Source organism: Temnothorax nylanderi, unplaced genomic scaffold, assembly GCF_030848795.1.
Source record: "Temnothorax nylanderi isolate EJ_2023f unplaced genomic scaffold, tnyl_v1.0 TNYL_tig0082_pilon, whole genome shotgun sequence".
Taxonomy (NCBI): Eukaryota; Metazoa; Arthropoda; class Insecta; order Hymenoptera; family Formicidae; genus Temnothorax; species Temnothorax nylanderi.
The window spans coordinates 46,440-68,115 of record NW_027249144.1 but is presented as its reverse complement, the minus strand read 5'-3'; the positions used below and the strand labels follow the sequence as shown (position 1 = coordinate 68,115).

The following is a 21,676-nucleotide window of genomic DNA, read 5'->3' as shown; positions in this document are numbered from 1 at the left end:
GGCGCGCGGAGCGATCGAGTTAAACTTCAGAGTTCAGGAATTACAGCGAGAGAGATGACAATATTGACGATTCCTCGGTGATTTAATTACGCATCGAGAAGCAAGCTTTATTAAATAATACATCAAAGTAAGCTAAATTGTAATTTAGAGAAACGCTAGCTTTACGTGGCAGTGCTTCGTCGTAAGAGATTTTCAGTTCGATGTTACTAAATTATAAAAACGCTCATGTCAGAAGATACATCGAATGATAATTTTGTTTATAAATCTTTCTCCGCAACGTTCCTTCTGCTACGTATATAGAAATATTGGTTCCTGCTGATTAAGGACCTTTCTCATTGCCACGATTGTGCAGGTAATTGCTGCCAGGATAATTGCAGAATTCGCAGTATCCGGGTGGTCCCTGCGCTCCTGGCGGTCCCCTCGCACCAGGAACACCTGTTAACAGTTACAGAATTGATTTTTTAATTATAAATTACGGAATTGGTGCAATACCTCGCGTACAAAGTGATTGCAATGGCCAAATCGTAGAGATTTTAATTATTCCATAAATTATATTGGAAAAAATCCTTTCGAGACATGTATATCGAAAAAAGTAAAAAACCACTCAACATATGAGGGGTGATTTCATCCTTTAGAATCATTTTTAGGCCGCAAATGAAAATTTCTAAATTCTGTTAACCCCATCTCTCCTTAAATGTATGTAAAGTTTTTATCAAAATCAGAATTTTCGCCTTTGCGAGGTTCTCTTATTAGATATAATCTTTTTACCTGGTCTGCCTGGTTCACCTCTATCTCCCTGTCTTCCAGGTAAACCGACGCCGTCATTACCAGGAGGCCCTATTATAAGAGGTAGTATGATTACTATATAGCCATCCTAAGATCTATGTAATAATCTCTCATTGCTGTCTATTTAAATGATCTTTTACTGATGTGACATAATTTAACCTGGTAGACCCGTTGGACCAGGCGGACCTTCCAAACCGATTCCATCGGGACCTCTATCCCCCTTTTCTCCACGTTCGCCAGGTGGTCCCTGCGGACCGATGGGACCCTGCGAGCCAGGTAAACCGACAAATCCACGTTCCCCTGGTAAACCCGGTGGTCCCGGGTCGCCTAAACGATCGAAAATCGGAATTAAATCAAGAAATAATTACGATATCGTACAAAAAGCGATAAAATTGATATAAAATATTGATATCAAATATGAATGCGCCATGCGTTAATTTCTTTACATTATCCGGGCATCTTTCTTAAAAACTGGGTTTGATAAGATTCCATTATGATAATACATAGAAAATAAAGAATAGAACAGATATAAAAACTGAAGGTATAATCGAAGATTTGTCAATGATGTTAAAGCGTGTGCTGCCTTAAAAAAAGATATATCCGCTTTAATGCATTAAAAAAGCGTCATGTCCGATGATGAGAGAATTAAGCTAATGAAATTACTCGACTAATCTGATTTTCTGCATGCGCACGACAAAAGCGTTCCATTAGTCCAAACAGGCTATTTTCCGGACGTTTCAGAGAATTGCTTTGTTCCGAGTGATAGGTACCTGGGATGCCCCGCTTTCCGGCTCGACCGGGACGGCCGTGTCGAGCCGGTCCCGGTAATCCGGGTAGCCCTCGTAGACCCTCTGTTAGTTCATTCAGTCTTTCTGCGACACATGCCAATATATCATTATCGTTATGAGCGTAACCGCGACGCCGGGACATTAATTCCGAGTCGAACCATCGCTATTGTTAAGTGTATTCATACGAATACTGTGAATTACGCCATTCGCATACGTTATAGCTCTAGGGACACGAGGGACGGTGATACTTCAAGCGTTTAAATGGCGATGCTACTACAACGACGCTCGGTTTTGTCGCCTGACAAACATCTTCTCTTGAGTTAGGTCCCATTCTATCCAAGATTCCTTTATAAACTAAGAAAATCCATGTAGTAGCAGTTGATCTCTAACGCGATTAATATGTCGTGCCGAACGCAAGAAAAAAGCGCAGGGAATTGATGATTCTGACTCGAAGGGTGTACCTGGACGACCTTGGGGACCAGGTGATCCAGGACGGCCCGGACGACCTCGGCCAGGTGGGCCAGGCGGACCTTGCATTAGCGCTGCCATTTCGGTCATCTGTTCTGTATGCATATGGGTAATAACAAGGAAAAAAATCACATCACAATTCGGACATATTCCTGTGTGACGACATCGCGCCTTTTCCACTCATGCGCAGTTTTATAATAAGATACAACCGTCACTCCACTTTCATCAAAGTTACCTGGAGTTTAATCGACTTAACTAATTTAATTTATATATCTTTACAGCGAAAACGTCGACGATTGGAGGATTAGTTAAATTTTAATTAAATTTCAATTAAATTTAATGTCTACGATAACAATGAAAATTACCTCTCAGAACAGTGGCGCAGATATCGCGAATTTCTGCGTCGCTTATACTATGGCCTGGTAGACCTTGAAGGCCGGGTAATCCCGTTTGACCTCTATTCCCGGGGGAACCTTGCAATCCAGGCGCTCCGTCCTTACCGGGTATTCCGGGTGGTCCTATTTGACCTTCTGGTCCTCGTTCTCCAGGAGCTCCTCTTTCACCTGGCTAATCGTTCATTTGGAAATTTAAGATTTATCTATTTATATTTAATCAAAATTTTCTGGGTTTTCTTTTATCTCAAGCAAGATACTTACTATGCCTGGAGGTCCTGGTGGACCTCTAGGACCCTCGATACCGGGACTGCTAATACTACCAAAACTGCTGTTTACAGCTGGAAAACCGGGAGTGCCTGGAGGTCCTGGGGGTCCTGTCAGTCCCGAAGGACCGGGTAGACCGGGTCTCCCTTCCAATCCTGGTACGCCCGGTTCGCCTGGTGAGCCTACTGAGCCCTAAATGTATCAATTAATTGATATGATAATTAATATCGTTTTGAAATTGCATAGCTTGATCATTATGCGATAATTACAGAATTGGTAGACTACTCAATATTATTATAACCGTTTCGCTTATTTTCTTACCGAACTTCCCGGTAATCCGCGAGGTCCAACAGGACCTTGTTCGCCTTCCTGTCCTTTGTTACCTTTCTGCCCTGGTTTTCCATCGAGTCCTGACGGTCCTGGTTTTCCTACGAGTCCATCTAAACCTCGAGGTCCTGGAAACCCTAATTCTCCGCGTGGTCCTGGAGGTCCCTTATTGCATACAACATTGAATATCACGAAAAAGTGCATTATTTTATGTAACAAAATAACAGTAATATAATTAGGTATAAATCCGAAATAATAAAATACCTGCGGTCCTGATAATCCTGGATATCCATCCTTTCCTGGATCTCCAGGTAATCCTGGAGGGCCTATCGGCCCGATTTCTCCTTTTTCACCTGGGAGACCATCGTCGCCTGGAGGACCGATAGGTCCCTCGGGACCGGGTAGTCCCGGTGTGACGCTATTATCCGTCAATCCTGGTATACCTTGAAAGATAAATATTTCAGTTACATCAGAGATAAAAGAATTATCATCAGTATAATTAATATTTGCTTTTTCATTTAACAGATTGCGCACCATCTCGACCACGTTCTCCGATATCACCCTTTGGGCCCATTTGACCTGGCGGACCAGGAGGTCCTGGAAATCCTTGTAGTCCTGGTAGGCCTGATGGTCCTGGAGGTCCCATTATGCCACGTGGACCCTGTGGTCCTGGAATGCTAGAAGTGTTCATAAATAGAGTGTCGCCTTTAGGTCCAGGGCGACCAGGAGGTCCCGGAAGACCAGGAAGACCTGGTGCGCCGTCACGACCGCGAGATCCATCTAATCCCGGATATCCTTTGTCTCCAGGTTCGCCTAAAATTATTAATTTTTATAGTAATCTAATTAATACATTTTTTTATATGTTATTTCTCTTAATAATTTCACCCCCTTTTTCTCCCGAGTCAATCACTTAAATAATTAATAAATAATAATCTTTATTGCTAATAATGAAGTACAAAATGAAGTTTCGTAGTTACAAATAACGCAAAGAAAAACAAAAAGAAATATTGAAATGTTTATAATAAAATTTCCTATTCTACATTGAGCAATTAACTTTGGTTCTTGAGGTACTTGTAAGCACATAATTTTGAATTACTTATAGATGAGCACAGATTGCGATAAATTGATTTACAATGACTGCGAATGAGCGCATCTGGGTCAGTGATACGTGGAATATCATGCGCCGCTTGAATCGTTTAAGAGCGCCATTTAAATCGTTAGATCAAAAATGATAAATTTTGATCTAACGATTTTCAACCCGTATATACGTATTACATATCCTTAAAAATTACTCATATTTTCCATTAGTAAATTATACTCATAGATTAGAACTTGAAAATAATATTACATAAAGTTCTGGTACAATCGAGATTAGACGGTTTTGATTTAGACATTACGATGACAACGAGTGCATTAATCGGACATCCGTTTCGTAATACTCTCTCGCTCTATGCAGAATAACGCAATTATACATCTCGACTCGATTTCTAACGAGATCGAATTACGTCGTCGGACGCGTGTTTGACGTTCCACAAGCGGATTTGATCTATCTTAATTGAGACTTATCTGATGTTCTCTTTCCGAGGAATAACGTATTGTACCTTTCTCACCCGGCTGCCCTTGAACACCATTATCTCCCCGTTCACCTTTCTCACCCTTGTATCCTGGTGATCCAACAGGATAAAGAAAATCGCTCATATTCCCTGGCGGACCCGGAAATCCTCGAGGACCCTGATCTCCTTTCAGACCCGGAAATCCCATATCCCCCTATTGGAAAATTAATTATTTTACTGCTATTTATCTTATAAAAAAATTTCCTAGCCACATGTAATCATATCCAAAAAGTTTAAAAGAGCGGCGAAGAGCTTACTCTTTCACCCTTTCGTCCTGGTGATCCTGGTAATCCCGATGGTCCCGTGGGTCCGATCGCTCCTTTTGAACCTTGCAATCCCGGAAAACCTCTGGCACCAGTGTTACCTGGGGCTCCCTGATAATATACATCTCTTACATTTCTTTCTTTGCATACCATAGACGTAATATACGTCTATGTTGCATATATGCTGCCTATGTTTTGTAAATGTAAATATTATTTGGACAATTTACATATTATAATTTTTTGAATAAATAAGGAAACGTACTGTTCTTCCTTGTTCTCCCGGCGGGCCACGCGGACCTGGAAACCCAGGGGAGCCTGACGCACCAATTAATCCCGGCGCTCCGGATGGACCAGGTGGACCGGGCAATCCCTGATACGATTTTCTTTATCAACGCGATCTCGGAAATTATTAAGAAAATTTTAAAAAATGTATGCAGTTTTAACTATCATAGCATTTAATAAATAGAAAATATATTAAGTTTATTCGGTCAGTGATTACAAGGTCGAACAAAGAAGTTCCGAGACTGATAAAATAAAAATCACAAAACGTAACATGGAATAAAATAAACACTTTTTAATTTTCAATATAATTCCCGGCAACTTCTACAGATCGATGACATCGCTTGTATAGATCATGCTTGTTTAAATGTGTTGCAAGAGAAGCTGGTTCGGCGGTCACATTCCTTTGAATGGCTTTGAAGTCCCCGAAACGTTTTCCCTTCGAGGCGGTTTTCAATTTGGGGAATAACATGAAATCCACAGGGGCCAAATCCGGTGAATAGGGAAGGTGTTCCAACACCGCCCCAATACCCCTCTCTTTGTCAGCAATGTCGCGCATTCGAGTATCATTGTGAAGATCCAGATTTGGCCCCTCCATGCTTCATTGTCGTGAAGAGAAAATGTTTCGAGGACGTCAATAACAAAGAGCATTCCAGGATCTATCAAGCAATGTCATCGATGTATACAAGTTTCTGGGGAATATATTAAAAATTAAAAAAACGTTTATTTTATTCTATGTTACGTATTATGATTTTTATTTCATCAGTCCCAGAACCTTTTTATCCAATCTTATATGATTAATATAATTAGTTCTTAAACTAAACTTTATTAGTATTTCACTTTTAATGCTGAAAAAGCTTACTCACGGTCTGATATGCAAATATTTTACAAATATAAAACAAGGAGAGGACTTACGTCTGTACCATTGAATCCATGTGGTCCTTGCGGACAAATCGTGTCACAGCTGGGTTTTATTTGAAGCAGAGAGGCTGCGGCTATGGTCTTCTACGGTCACGTACATTACACTGATCAGATCTCGCGAATCTGTTAAATTTGCCGAAATATGTGGATCTTACCGGTAGCTCTTCGCATGTTTCTCTCTCGTGTCTCGTTGGATCGCAGTTTAAAACCATCCATTGCACGTCGATCTGAAGACAATGCAAATAGACATATATTTAAAATCTTAGAATGTCATACTGACATTTTATTAAATGTATACCTTTTTGTGTTTTTCTTTCATATGAACAAAGATATTTCTATTCGTTAGAATTCTAACATCGTCGCGTGTGCATTCTGGATATGGGCCAAAGGGTCTAATATTAAATTCAACTCGTCGTACTGACGGTTTCAGGCTATTTGAAGCGGTAGTTAATTAAGTAGCGGGCCAGTTATTGTGACGACCGACACGTAACTTCATCTCTGGAAGCAGTGCATTCCTCGCAGTGACATAATAACGATGCAATTCGTGGATGTTAGATATGCATATATGTAAGTCAGCGTTTATAGATATAGTTGAATCAAAATTCGTTCAAGATTTTTCGATCAAAAAAGTTAAGCTGTAGATTAAATAGCGCGATAATCAAGCTTCGAATGCAAATCTGATTGATATTATAACGGGGTCTTACCGGTACAGTGATCTTACTATTGCTCATTTTGGCTATCGATATGTTCCCATCGACTTTAATCGGCCCGCGCGGTTTTAGATCTTCCACGCCAGCGAATTCGCAGTCGACGTTAAGAACCAGCTTATCCTTGAACACCCCGAAGTTTACCTTGTGCCAACCCCTGTCGAACACCTGTTTAAAAAAAAAATCATACATATTTTTCAATGACGCAAGCTACAATTAATCAAGTCTTTTTCTTAATATACATATATAATATACATTATCCTAGACAGGATAATGATGTAGAAGGAGACAAATGAGTTTTAACTAAGACTCATTACCGAGAGGCCGCGAAGTTTCGTATTTATCGCATAAATCTATGCTGTTTCGAAATCCAGTTAAGTAATCGCAAATCTCATCGATCAAAAGACCCCGAGCGCGTCGTGGCGTTCTCTTATCGCAGTATCGCCGAGCGTGAGACTCGTTTCTCTATCACGCGAGCGGGAGGGTTTCTAATGCGCACGAAACGACCCGACATATTACATCCGTTACATCTGCCCTGTGTAATGGCATGACGATACAATTCACGCTCTTACTTTCGCGGCTCGGCACGCATTTCACGCAATAGCTTACGCTTACGTAATGATTTCGTGGAGCTAAACACTCATGCATAAATAAGTGATCGGCCAAATCGTTTTAACGACCACGACTCCGACTCTCTCTCTCTTTCCTCGATGACTTTTTTAAGAAACGACCTACTCGAGAGGATTTACGACCGATACATTCCACATCGTGTTGTCGCCGCATATTGGGGCGCGTTCGACTTTAGAATCCTCGATCTGGGCCGGTACAGTGTCTTACAATTAGCAAAGAGAAAGAAACTGGAATGTCGCCTTTTGCAAGAGAAAATGTAGATAATCGACAATTTATTAATTCGGATAATTCTCCACGATTTTGTCTTCGCTGTTTGAGTGCGTTGAGCCCGTTTGGCAACAATGCCAAGCATTTATTTTAGGAATAGTGGACCATTACGCGCAACAATCCGCGAACTCTTCTAGAATGATGACGGATGTGGTTGACGACACTCACGCGATCATTCACGAAAGAGACCGTCTGTAATTCTCCCTCATGGTCGATCGATGAAAAATCCAGTGTTCGCTTCCTGGAATTCATCGTGATGAGAAGCTGAGCGTCGTCTTTCGCGTCCACGATCTTAATGATGTGCCAAGGATACTTCGGTGATTTTCTAGCTCTCAACGTATACACCAAAGAGAACTCCTCTGAAAGCCCGTTCGGTGTGATGTTCCTGGAAAAGAATTCGCACGTGCAAGGAAGATCGGCATTTTCCTTAATCGATATCTTTTTAACGGGCAAACTTACAAAAGGCTATATTGAAGAATCATTAATTAGACGAAAAGAATTTTCAGTACCGCATTCGATTTCGGATAGGCGAACATTTAAGGTACTATTTTGAAGTCATTGTAAACTTTGCAAACGACCCATGCCACCTAAGGATGATTTTGACCAAACTCTGACTCACTTAATCGGCGATTATCATCTTCGTTAACGTGGATAGAATTTTTCATTATTTGATACATGGAAAAGACAGTAGATTGGACGAAACAAATTATATAATTAAAATTTTTGCTTTAAACAATTCTATCAGTTAAATTATGTCCATTTCTATCAATGCAAATTAATTTTTATTTTGTTTCAATTTACTTTTGATCTTTTTCTAATTCTTAGAATTAAAAAAAAAAAATTAAGTTAAATAAAAATTAAGGTAATCTACATTGGTAAGAAATATTCGTCGAGACCGAGTTAATCAGGGTCCGTGACCCAAGTCGGCCCAGGCCATTGTTTCTACGCGTACTAATTTGAATACTTCGTCGGGAGGGTGACATCAGTGTCTCTTTCCAGCCGGTATGCAGTCTGCATGCGATTGCTGCCCCGAACCTTCGTCATGCCGTTGTAACGGGTATCTAGCAGATCCAATTTCAGCTTGCTGATAAAGTCGAATGTCTGAAGATCATCCTCGCCAGACTTGTAGCCGTTGCATAATCCGCGTTTGGCGATGGTATATTCTAACAGAAATATGACAACACGAGTTTCGCGAACGTTGCACGTTTCAATTCGTAATATTGTTGCGAAGAATACTTACGAGCATAAGTAATTATATGCGCTATCGCGAATATCCATGTTTGCAGATACATTTGCCGCAACCGAATAAATCTGAAACAGCGACGATACTTCACGGTGAAAATAATTATTGACACGGTATCCGTTATGCTTTAGAGTAAATCCTCAGATGTTCGATGTAAAGAGATATAAGAAATTCCAATTTTTAATGGCATTTATAAAGGAAGATATTCGAAAAATATGTTAGCTAATGCGAGACGTCAGTTTAGTGAAAAAAAATTGGAGTGATTCTGACCAAACTCCGATTAACTTAATCGGTGATTAACTTGTCAAATACCTATGCTATTTTGTTAAGATAAATAGAATTATTTTTTGTTGCTTAACGTATGGAAAGAAAGATTAGATCAGGGACAACGAATTGTACAATTCAAAGTTTTGAAATTCTGCCGGTTGAATTAATCACCAATTAAGTTAATCAGAATTTGATCGAAGTTGTTATAAATGTGATATTAATGATCTTCAATCTTCTCTGAATGTTGTAGCTTTACAATGTAAAATATAATTATCTTTCATACATAGATTTATATGTTTTAATTTGAAGCTACATTGAAGAAACGGGTTCTAACACGGTCCTGTGGCGCAACGGATAACGCGTCTGACTACGGATCAGAAGATTCCAGGTTCGAATCCTGGCAGGATCGGTGAGTCATATTTTTGACAATACAATTTTTATAAATTTTTGAAAAGTAAAAATTGATATGAAATTAAAAGAGACAGCCGTGAAATGAGAAGCGTGTTTAGAACGTGTGTTTTATTTAAGGTTCATAAATATATATAGTCTTTTTTTTTACTTTTTGCGAATTTCGATTGGCAATCAATGGTCAAGATTATTTTGGATTATGTTTTGGAGAGAGAAATACAAAAAAAAAAGATTCAAATTTAATCCAATTTGGACAGTTAATCCAATGGGAATCGATGAGCCTACGTAATCATTACTATCGCGTGTTGAAGTTTCGTGTTGCGTTTCACACACAGTAATATCGATCGGTGTTATTAATCTTTTAAAGATAAATTGCACTGCTTCTCCCCCATACCTAAGCATCAAACAGGACAAAATGTATATTTCAGCAATCGTTTTTCGAAAGTATATATTTCAGCGATTATTTTTCGAAAGAATATAATTCTCAAGCCTCCTCGGCGAAAGGACATGGGAAATAAATACTCTTTCGTTCCAGAATGATAACTTAGAAAAAAGATATACATGAACGACATGCGGTTTAAAGTAACAGCTCTTCCTTTTTAATCCGGTTAAGATGAGATGTGATAAAGAATTATAAACACAATGTTATTTTCACAGCAGCTTTCTGTAACAGTCGTTATAATAAAAAACATTTTTTTTATGATTCGAAAATTCGACAATTTTATTGGCATATAAAGGGTGATTCGAACAACCCTATTGTCCCGCAAGTGTCAGATTCCTGACTCGATTCTGAGACGATTTTTACTGTAGCAAAATTTTCGCTAAAGCTTAGTCTTCGAGTCATAAAAGGAAATAGTTACCTTATTACGAGCTAACAATAAGTACAAGAGGTAGGCAGGGGCATATACAAACACGTAAACATCGTAATCACGTAAACCACGTAATAATTAATTGCTATACAGAAGAACAATAATCGTCTTAAGCGCGAGCGGTGTTGCCAATAGTTTCTTTGTATGCTTTCTTGCCGACAGCGGGTTGAGAGGGACCATCCTCCCTGCTACCTCCTACGAAAAGTTTGAGCTTCGTCGAAAGTGAAGGTACGAAAATCCGGTCAGTCTTGGTGATAGCGTCACATTTATAACAACTTCTTTGAGGTTTTACTTCGTTTGCTCGGGCGAAATAAATATCATCTCAGTACGAGGTATGTATACATTTAAAGAAAACGAAACCAAACTTAATTTAAAACATTATAAAAATTTCATGTTACTATGATTTAAATTTTTTAATCGGCTATAGAAAACAATAGTTACGAGTAGAAATTTTTCTTCAAATAGTGTCAGTCCTCCGAGGAAGATAATCGCGTAATAAATTACAATCAAATATTGTTAAGTATTGAGACAGGATATATATCGGAAATTCTATAACTAATAACTATCTTTGATATTTTTTTAATAATTCTATAATTATAATTTTGTTATCAATATTCGTAAATACTCATGAAATTCGTATTATTGTTGAACTATTCAATCTGACGTCTCTGACATTGTTGGGGAAAAAATAATTTACAAATATATTATATACAAAGAAAAAGACAGATAACACTCACAAGATAGCTATTCTGAATTCTATGATTATTTAAATATTTATTATAATCAAATCATTATGAATATGATTACGTTATCGATATCATATTTTTTTTCTGATTTCGATCGATGATCGAAAACGCCAATATTTATTCTGTGTTACACACATATCGGTCGCTATTTAATTATTAGAGCATTACACTTTATTCGTTAACAAATTAAACTGGCAATCTGAGTCAGGTGAAAGTATTATAGGAATAAATAAATGTAAAGACTTGTGTCTACGATCGCCCCGAGATCTCGGACGGCGAAAAAATTGGCCAATCATATTTAAATAATTCGGCCACCGAGGCCATTGACCAAGGCCATTGACCGAGGCCATTACGAGTTCTTAATTAATTCTCTTTCTCCATCCGAGATCTCGGAACGATTTTTAGCATCGTGGCCCCAAGGCTTAAATTATGTAAACATAGTTTACAAGGTCGAAGACAGAAGACAGAATTCAAGGCTGACATATCGTCAACTAAACGTACCTACATCCGTTTTGTTTTGTTAGACTGCTTTCTTTAGGCCCTCTGATTAACATTTCATCATTTTTCCGTAAACCATATCGCTTTAACGAACAATTGAAGCTCGCAACCGATTTAACTTTCATATCTGCACGGAATGCTTTCAATCCTCAATATCTGCCCAGACTGCAAAACGCCTGTCATATTTACGAAATATATACATGACGAGCGTTGCGGTAATAACATGTAAAAAGATGCGTCCGGAAATACCTAACAATAGTATTTGCGGACGCAGCTTTTTACACGTATTGAATTTGTTTCAAGCAACGGTTGCAATGGTTCAAGTACAATTCATGTTTACGCAGTGTGGCAACAATACATAAATTGTTTTCGGTAACACGTTTGCATAATTTTGCACACTCAGCACGTTTTGCTATCTGGGTGATTTTGACTAACTCTAACATTGCTAAAGATTGCCGTTTCAATTTTTTTCATTCATATAAGTTTTGTATGTTTGTTTATTATTGTAATCCGGAGAGGTAACGAGTCGATAATTCCAATGCGTTAGAACTAATATTGAGGGGGTTTCATCGAATACTTCTAATGTAATAAATTGATGAAAAAAATTTGTTTGCTTAGTATAAGATATGAGGACGTAGGAAAGTACACACAACACACATACACGCACGCACGCACGCGCGATTTTTTTCTTATCTGTGAATCTGTTAGCCACAATAGACTCGGGAATGTCAGGATCCATAACGTGTTACGGAATACATTTCTACGAATAACATATGTCAACAATACGATACGAATTGTTTTTGTTTGGGCATCAGGGGCATCAGATATCAGATTGCGTGACATCCGTTACACGAGGTGGCGCCACATCCGAGGACGAAGTCGAAGCGAAGTTTTGTTGCTGACAGGCGAAGTACCGGCGACCGGCGACTATCGGACGAGCCACCGCGGTAGTTACCGCGCCGCGCGACCGTGGTCACCGTGGACTCGCAGGGGAACGCTCGACGGGAGCGGCGGCGGCGGTGGCGGCGGCGTAAGAAGAGGTAGGAGACGGCCGAAGAGACTGGACTTGATCGCGAGAGACAAACACTAACGGGATGCGCATCGCCGAGGTGCAAACGAAAGGAAGAGGCTTTCGCATCTCCGCCGACGTGACTCTGCGTGAGTGCAGCGTCGTCATCGTCGGGAGTACGTGCAGGATATGCGGCAGAGCCTTCAAATGCGAGAGCGACGTTGCTCTGCACACACGATGGCGGCACAACGCTGCCCTGGGATCGCTAATGGACATCTTGGACCACCACAAGATAAATCTCGACGGCGGTCAGAAATTCGACGTGTGCGACATGCCCTTCGAGATCCTCTCCAGTCTGAGGATCCACAAACGACTGACACACAAGCATAGGCTCAGGCAGAGAAGGAGACGCCAAAAAGGGATGGTACGCGTGAAATTCAAACTGAACGGCGTGACGACGACGGACGTGAGCCTGGATCGGAGGTACATAAAGCTGCAAGATAGCCTCGGGTATATCGTCGACGTTCGCACGCAAACTCCGGGCTCCTTCGAAAATGAGGGAGCCGAGAGAAAAGATAACTGCGCTGGGAATATCGATTTGTCTTTCCCGAACCATGTTGTGGACGAGAGTCACATGCAACACGGCATATGGCCCGACAAAGCTGCGAATCGATACATTGTAGGTAAATTCGCGTCTACCAAAGGCGACGCGACAGCGAGTCGCACGGTTGTGGTGGGGAAGAGTCTCGCAGAGATCTCGAATACGCCACATAAAGGCGCAATCCCCGACAGCAACAGTTCTTGCGAAAGACACGAAGATCGTTGTTATCTCGCTTCGCAGGAAACCACAGCTGACATGGTTATCAAAACTTTTTCCGATAGCATAGACATCCGCGATAAGGAAAATTCGCCAACGACGAACGAGCGAGAAAGAAGAAATTGTCAAAACGAAATTTCATTCGACGACAACAAAGTTCTTCTCGCCTGCCAGCCGGAGAAATCCGACAAAACGTCACCTATGTCCAAGCAAAATTCTTGGTCCAGCGAAAGCCCTCACTACTCTATCAGATGGTCTGGCGAAGTTGCAGGGGCCAAAGAAACCGCTGAATTGACCAATTCTTTCATAAATTCCATGGAAATAATTATTAATAACGGAAAAAGTTATGGTTTTGACGGAGACGCGACGAAACGTTTAGCTCCTCCTTTATCTCGACTTCATAAGAAAACAGAGTCGGCGAAAACTAATTCGAACATTGACGATGATGTGCAAGAAGTGCTGCGAATAATGAGAGGAAATACGCAAAACGACATCAATCACGAGTCGCCTAATCGTATGGAAAGAGAGATGCTGGTACAAAATGCTGCAAGCAACACGTTGCCTTCACAGCTGGAGCCGACTATTTATCCGGAAGAATGCGACGTTGTGTTTGCGAATTTTGGACCGTCCGATTGTCCATCATTCATGACCATGACTGAGAGCGAGTATCAGTTTCTGGCGAATTCATTCGATAGAAAGCTGGGTATTTATTTGGAGGATGTGCACCATTACGGGATCAAACTCTGCAATAATCTACCGGAAATTAATAACAACTTGGAAGAGTACGCGGTATGTGCTCACCAGGATATCTTCGAAACGTGGAAGCAATCGGACGGGTCGCCGTATACTATGGAACTGAAAGCCAATGACAACGAAGTAGCTGTTGTGCTAGACTGAACATATTAGGCAAAAACTTGACTAGCGTTGGAGACCCGACTCCTTAAATCTGTTCAAGGCCAAGCAACGAACGTGCCAATATATTCTTTTATTTTCCTTTTACGTTGTTTTTAATTTTCTTAAATTTTAAGAAATATATTCGTGATATTAGTACATGTTATGTATTTTTTTCTATATAAGTATTGATTTATCTTACACACATACACACACACGTGTGTGTATGTATAAAATCGACAAAGAAGAGCAAACTTTCTATAATCGTTTTTCTTTTCTTACTCTTATCATTTTCACTATTGCGTTGTTTTCTTTATTGAAACAAATAAGCTGTACAAAGGATGTGTAATACTTCAAGCGAATTGAATAAGTGTGATATATCAAGTTTCAATTTCGAAAACAAAGACTTTCGGCTTACGGTAAATAAATAAAAATCTAAACGTTTTGTTTATGAGCATAGAAAGATGCTTGAAAACTATTCTTCATGTTAAAAGATCTAAATGTGAATAATTCGCAATTGTTAATCTTGTTCAATTATCGACTCTTGCTACAAGGGTTAGTAAGAGCTTCTAAAACTCTAATAAGATATATAAACATTGTTATTAAATATAATTTAGCAAATTAAAAATTTTTAAAAGCAACAAAAGAAAAGACGAATTATATTCTTACTGGTTTAAGTCTAAACGTTATGTTATTTGAATTTTTCTTCTTTTTAACTTGTGCGATTAAATAACCGTTTTGTAACAATAGTCACGTTAATCGTATGGTTCCGTTAAGACTGGACGATTATGTCGATTATAGACGTCTCATTTCGCTGTATTCCTACTTATATGTATATCCTATTAGTATAATCATAGATATAAATTTTTATATTCTTATACGTTTCGTCAGAAATTTCTTTTGTGTTAGGTTAGAGTTACAAAAGTTACAATATGTAAGTTCACGTACATGATGTTCTAAGAGAAAAAGAAAAATTTCTCATTCATTTACACGACTCCTCTTCTGATTTCGTCGTCTTCGTCAATATCGCGCACTATGTATGTCAGTCAATTTTTCTAAGAGTAGTACTGCTGCCAAAATGTCGTTTTCCCTAGCACTTAGGTATACATCAGCGGCGCTCCTATTTTTTTGAAAGGAAGATACAACGTTATAGAAAATTAGAATATTTTAGGATTTTTAACATTCTACATGTTTGTAATAAATATTTGTTAAAAAACATCAATTTCTGTTTTTATTATCCCGTAGCATCGCGTTAGAAGAATTTGGTGAACGCTACGCGGACAATAAAAGACAATCCCTACAAAGGAATAAGGAAGGATTGCCACGATTAAAGTCGCGCTAAAATATCGATCCGTCTACCGTGGTAATATCGCGTGTGGCGGAATAAAAACGTCCACGCGTTACCGTTGCGGTTGTTGGTTGCGTGACTTCCTCGTCGCTTCTTGTCGTTGTCACGCATTCGGCACGCACGCACGAGTCGGTGAAAAGCCTCGATGGGGGAAGGGTGAAAAGAGAGAGAGAGAGAGGAAGAAAGAGAGAATTTCCGGTGATACACCACCGCCGGCTTTAGTATGTAACGATCAGGCCGCTTCGCTTCCTTCGAAATAGAGAGCACGTTACTTTCGCGATTCCGCGAAGCGCGATAACACTCGAGATGCAGGATACAACACGATACACAGCATCGCACAGCCGCACGCTAACTGATAAGCCCGCTGTACCTCATCGTCGGGCCCCTCTACGGCCTCTACCGCGGCCCTCTCAAGTAGGAGAAACCGATTCGATCTTATGAGTCACAAAGGGAGAGAAAAGACGGTCATCGAATCGGTGTATCAAAGGCAATTGGCGGAATGGAGCTCTAATAATTGGCATCGCGATACCAAATTTTTTACAAATATTTATAACGTCGAAAAAAAAAACAATTGTAAAACTAAAAATCGTTCTTCAGAGTTGTCGGGGATAAAACAAGAAAATATAAATAATACATTTCAATCTTTTTTCGGTGAAAAGTCAATATATTACATATTTCTAAAATAAACCTTCATATTTTTAAATTTCAGCTTTAATTTCAAATTAGATTATTATTATCTCGGTATTATATTATTTAATCATTTAATTACTTTAATAAATCTCTTATTTACCATTTAATTTAAATAATTTTTTAAATAACAGTGAAATATAATTTAATAATAATAATAATAAGTGAAACAGGACCGATGTGACATACAATCAATTAGAGAGAAAAACGGATCTTGGTAGCCTAATAATAATATTGTGTGAATTTTACATACTTTTCCAAACTCAGTAAACTGCGCGTCGGTCTTTAAAACAGCTCTTTGTTGAAACAGTAAAACCACATAGTTAAATCGATAATTGATTTAAATTTTGACGTTAATAAGCATCCTTATTAAAATCACTGTAAAAAATTTATTGCAAAAAATATCACCTCAGTCAAATAAAATAAAAAATGTGACATCACACAAGATGATCATGTTCATCCATTGCTGGCGAAAATATTGCAAAGAAATGTACGAAGAATATTCTTTAACATAAACAGTTCACCGTGTCATTTATTACATCACAATATTTCATTTAATGAATTTCTCATTCTGTCGGTTATTGCGTTCTGTTGCGTTACATTTCACAAATTCAGACATCACATGGACGATTCACAAGGGACGTTACATCGAATTAGTGATCAATCCTCTTCCTGCTTCGCCCGCATTTTCACCCGTTTCAATTCCTCGTAACGCACGACGTACTCATTCACCGTCGCGCGCAGATCCCCGTTGTTCTCCATTGTGAGTTCGAGGGAGGAGAATAGGCTCTCCAGTAAATTGCTCGGCCACTCGTCGGTCGATTTGACAATCGTTTCGACCAGATCCTCGATTTGCGAGCTGAAGAGCTTCTCGGTGCTGGACGGTGCCGAAGATGCGCCGGATGTTAATCTCTGCCGTTTGGACGGCGGGCCCTCGCCGGACGCGTTGTACTCTCTCTTGATGGCCGTTCCTAAGAATCGTCAAGCTTAGAAGAGTATACAAATCCATTGTGATCTAGCACAATTATGTCCATTTCTATCAAAGTAGATTAACTTTAATCTCGGTTTAGCTTAAGGTAAATGTACCAATGCCTGGGCAGTCAGTGGACTGTTAGGACTGATTAAAATCAAAGATAAAAATATTTTTCTTGTATTTTGAAACTTTAGTTGTAGTATCCAAACGTTAATTCGCGTTATATACTTATTTAGGGACTAAAATGATAAAGGTGTCCAGACACAGGTACGTGTCCGCTGACTGTCCAGGCATTTGTACATTTACCTTACTTTCTATCTTTTTCTAACTCTTAGAACTAGAAAAAGATGAATGGTAAGTTAGATCAAGATTAAAATTAAACTGCGATAGAAATGAACATTAATGTGTTGATAACTCAATTCTAAGAAAGTTGGACTTATGAGATTGTCAATTAGCAGTTACTCGATCTGGAAGACGTCGAGTGCGAGGACCGTACAGCTCCGAGCTTATTTCGCGCTTTCGATTGCGTTTTAATCTTTCTGGTCGTGCGTGCCGCGCTAATCTCTTCGAGGCCATTACGATGGAGATTAACAACGGGGTAAATATTGCACGTAAAACTTGTACTCTTTAACGTACCTAGTAATCCGCTGGAATCGGCAGGGTGTACGTGGTTCCTCAGCTTTCTGGTATCGCCCTTGAGCTTCTTCGGGCACAAGATTGACGCCAGATCCGCTGCGTTAGAAGTCAATTTATTATTAACGATCGTACGCTACCGTTTCAGATTGATAATTACCTTGCGAGGAGCGATCGGACAGACTGTCGGAGTTTCCATTGAACAGTTGCTTGAAAAAGGAACGTCGCTTTTGCGACGAAGGCGATCTCACTTCGTACACTTCGCCGCGATTATCGTCGTACAATTCTGCAATCTGTGACAAGTGGCGCAAGCAGCCGATAATTGTGCACTTATGAGCAAACGTATCGGAAATATATCAACATTTAAAGGTCGGTCGTTTAAAAGACTAACGCTGCTATTTTGCTTGATTCTATCTGGGCTACTTTTACTTTTAGAATAATTGAGGGCTTCCATGCAAGATGTAAAGTCAGAAAACTCCATTTTGAGAAAAATAACTTTTCCATTTTTTCTCAAAACTACTGTCGTCATGCAATAGGAATGTAAGTATCATTAAAATGTTATTTTCTTATACTTTTGAGATAATATGTTAAAATAAGTATTTTTATTTATTATAATTTTATAAAAGCTTCAGAAAAAACCAAAACGAATTTTTATTAGTATCAAAATTTAAATCGATTATCGATTTAAGTATGTGGATTTACTGTTTTCTTTTCATATTTTACTTAGCTCCGGTTTACAGTGCCCTATTTCTAAAATAATCAAGCAAAAAAATTGGGAACCGCTTTCGGCAGGCTTTTTAAATGCGCTTTTCGTTGTCCATCAAATCTATAAGATTGTAAGTTTTACTTAGCTTCCTTTTGCAACAAAAAAAAACAATAAAGATGTAAGTCGACTTACATCCCTCTAGCATGAAGGCCCTCAATTTTATAAATATTACTTTTAACATTCTTACTCCAATTTTCTTTGAAATGTACTATCTCGATAAATATGCTTACTTAATAAGATCACATTTAAGCCCAGAAGTGACTGGTTAAGCTTTGACGTATTAAATATGTACGAAACATGTGCAGAAATATATAAAATGTGAAATGAGAGCGTGTTGAAAAGACAAAAAGGATGTCAACCTCCGATGGCAGATTAACGTGTCGACAGTGGGCGGTCATTAGCACGAGCATGTGCACCGATCGATCGAGACCGCGCATTAAAGAGGTAAAAACCACTCTCGTCGTCTCGTCCACCAGGTCCCACCAGGTCAAGACCCCGGGCATGTACAGCAACGCCGGTAGGGTGCGACGCGCGGTTTTGATCTTCTGTTATCATAACAAAACGACTGTCGTCTTATACATTTTTCCCAAGGGCAGGAAAGTAAGGTGATTTCTACTTGTATCATGGCTTCTTCGGCCGCCTTGCCCGTTTCCTCGAACAGCGTCGTGATGTCCAGGATGTGGCACGGCAGGTGTTCCAGGGTGTGCAGCAACGCCGGTCCCAGATGACGAGTGTGAGCGTCGTCGCCGCACAGCAAAATTCGCGGGCAACCGCTCGATTTGGACGTGGCCTTGCCTGTACTGCGGTCCCACGCGAATCAGTATTTAATTTTCGCCTCTTTCGGGACGCGACACTTACATGTTATCGGAAGTCAGCATGCCGGCCGGACAAAGTGTCTGCAAGCGCGACAGGATTCCCGCTAGGTCCTCCTGCAACAGAGGCTGGATCCTGAGAGATAAACTCTTGATCGGGGCGACGATGACGCGATGCGACGCGGGAACGATGTTCTGGCGCGCCTTCAGGAAATCTTCCTTTTCTACCTTGACGAGAAATCAGCATTTCTCTCAGTCTCTCGTTTAATTTTATAAGAACAATATAAAATATACAAAATAATATATAATAATATATAACAATGAAACGTATATATATATTTTATATAAATACTATTTTCATATAAAGTCTACTTCCTGCAAAGTAAATAATTTTATTTTGTTCGTTATTTTAAATTGGTATTTATCGTCACCAAATAGCTTACTTTGAGGTGGCGTTCGTTGATATGATACTTGGATTTGGAATTATAGATCTGCGGATAATTTCTGCGAACGGAACACATGACTGCTTCAGCGCAAAGAGCCTGCAGATCGCTGCCGCAGAATCCTAACGTTTTCGACGCCAGATACGCTAGGAACTTCTGCGTCGGTTTCTGCTTCCAACTTTTGATGTGCACCTATTCGCCGTACAAAAACACATTAACGTTTTCTCTCTTTATCTTCTTCCTTATATATCTGTGATATTTTTTTACTAGCAGATACAATACCGAAAGTATCTCTTTTCTAGCGCTGTAGCAAGGTAAAGGAAAGTACAGCTCTTTGTCGAATCTGCCGGGTCTTCTTAGAGCGGGATCTATCGCGTCGATTCTGTTGGTCGCCCCTATTACTATGATCTCGGAATTACTGTCCAGACCGTCCATCAGAGCCAAGAGAGTGGAGACCACGCTGGCGTGAACAAAATCCTGCCGACTGGATCTCACAGGCGCGAGACCGTCAACTTCATCGAAGAAAATGATACATGGTTTCGTTTGTTGTGCCTGGAGAAAAAAACGATAATTTCTTCGGATTAAAGATGAGGGAAACGCTCACTCTTGGGTCGATGCGCAAGATTTTTCGCGCGGATTCGATTTTATGATAAAATCTGTTCAAAATAGCTAATTGTAAGTTTTAAAGGAAGATTATAAGTTGATCCTTAAATTTAAACATTTATCCTTGAAGTGTGCACGGAATTTTAAGAGATCGAACTTCACCGACCAGGGAGAAAATCTTTTCGAGCTTCTTTTCGCTCTCTCCGACCCACTTGCTAAGACAATCAGAACCCTTGCGCGAAATAAAGGAGACTTTGCGCTCGGAATTGCTGCATTCTGTCGCTAAAGCGCTGGCTACGAGAGTTTTTCCCGTTCCTAACAAAGAATGGAAGCAACAATGTTAAATATTAAAGGGTGAAATTGAAACAAAGACCTTGAATTAAATAATATTTTGTTATTTTTAACTATCACGTATGTCGAAATTTATTATTTTCACACAACAGTATTCTTTTAACTCATCTATTGGTTTAATTAAATTAACATTATTTTAGTTAAATTAACGACATATTGAGTAGGAGCAGTGGCAATCTATATGGTTATAAATGACTCAAATTAAGTATAATTTGACACTAAGTACAAATTTAACAGTGAAGAGAGATCCTGAGCTCAAACAGGATTTGGCATTACCTGGAGGACCGTAGAACAACAAACCGCGCGGCGGTCTGAGATTAAATTTAGCATATACGTCTCCATACATCAACGGGAACAGGACCATCTCCTTCACGATTCTAATGTGCTTCTCCAGGCCTCCGATGCAGGAGAAATCCTTCGTCGCGCCGGACATCCTTCTTTCAAGAGTTCGAAAAGAGCCAAATCGATCTATCACCACTTCTGTTGCTTGTAATTAATGTCAGTTACTATGGTCGACGTATCGGTACAAATCCCACAATTTATTCGCGCATTCTGAAATGATCTTATACGATCGGTATCGTTACTGGAATTTTTACGCAAATGT

At 39.6% G+C, this 21,676-nt stretch overlaps 3 protein-coding genes, 1 long non-coding RNA gene and 1 other non-coding gene across 12 annotated transcripts; 3 read left to right on the top strand and 2 right to left on the bottom strand.

Annotated features, from left to right (window-relative positions):
* Positions 1-63: 63 nt before the first annotated feature.
* On the bottom strand, positions 64-16,140 carry LOC139774522 (uncharacterized). 8 transcript variants are annotated; one of them, XM_071709856.1, is made up of 20 exons: positions 12,401-12,561; positions 11,743-11,915; positions 8,949-9,019; positions 8,673-8,871; positions 7,877-8,093; positions 6,809-6,979; positions 6,260-6,331; positions 6,099-6,188; positions 5,167-5,274; positions 4,899-5,015; positions 4,630-4,795; positions 3,563-3,841; positions 3,293-3,471; positions 3,023-3,193; positions 2,699-2,893; positions 2,408-2,609; positions 1,450-1,658; positions 946-1,113; positions 769-837; positions 64-435 (listed from the first exon to the last, which is right to left on the bottom strand). In XM_071709856.1, the coding sequence occupies exons 2-20, from the start codon at positions 11,862-11,864 to the stop codon at positions 289-291; spliced, it is 2,952 nt and encodes a 983-aa protein (XP_071565957.1). In that variant the 5' UTR covers positions 11,865-11,915; positions 12,401-12,561; the 3' UTR covers positions 64-288. The 8 variants fall into 8 exon arrangements, 7 of the variants coding, with proteins under 7 accessions (XP_071565957.1, XP_071565958.1, XP_071565961.1 ...); XM_071709857.1 differs by having other exon boundaries at positions 11,743-11,866; XM_071709860.1 differs by lacking the exons at positions 11,743-11,915; positions 12,401-12,561 and adding an exon at positions 15,861-16,140.
* On the top strand, positions 9,555-9,627 carry Trnar-acg (transfer RNA arginine (anticodon ACG)). The gene has a single exon. It is a non-coding gene; the product is annotated as a tRNA-Arg (tRNA).
* LOC139774527 (uncharacterized) lies at positions 12,834-15,678 on the top strand. Its single transcript, XM_071709878.1, has one exon. The coding sequence runs from the start codon at positions 12,834-12,836 to the stop codon at positions 14,460-14,462; it is 1,629 nt and encodes a 542-aa protein (XP_071565979.1). The 3' UTR covers positions 14,463-15,678.
* Positions 16,141-16,865: 725 nt separating the features above from the next.
* On the bottom strand, positions 16,866-21,070 carry LOC139774528 (ATPase family AAA domain-containing protein 2-like). The gene is made up of 8 exons (XM_071709879.1): positions 20,401-21,070; positions 20,119-20,310; positions 19,722-19,903; positions 19,480-19,663; positions 19,223-19,408; positions 18,258-18,390; positions 18,101-18,196; positions 16,866-17,462 (listed from the first exon to the last, which is right to left on the bottom strand). Exons 1-8 carry the CDS (start codon positions 20,551-20,553, stop codon positions 17,152-17,154), a joined length of 1,437 nt encoding a protein of 478 aa, XP_071565980.1. The 5' UTR covers positions 20,554-21,070; the 3' UTR covers positions 16,866-17,151.
* On the top strand, positions 17,982-20,005 carry LOC139774539 (uncharacterized). The gene is made up of 3 exons (XR_011718603.1): positions 17,982-18,062; positions 18,246-18,933; positions 19,169-20,005. It is a non-coding gene; the product is annotated as an uncharacterized lncRNA (long non-coding RNA).
* Positions 21,071-21,676: the final 606 nt, after the last annotated feature.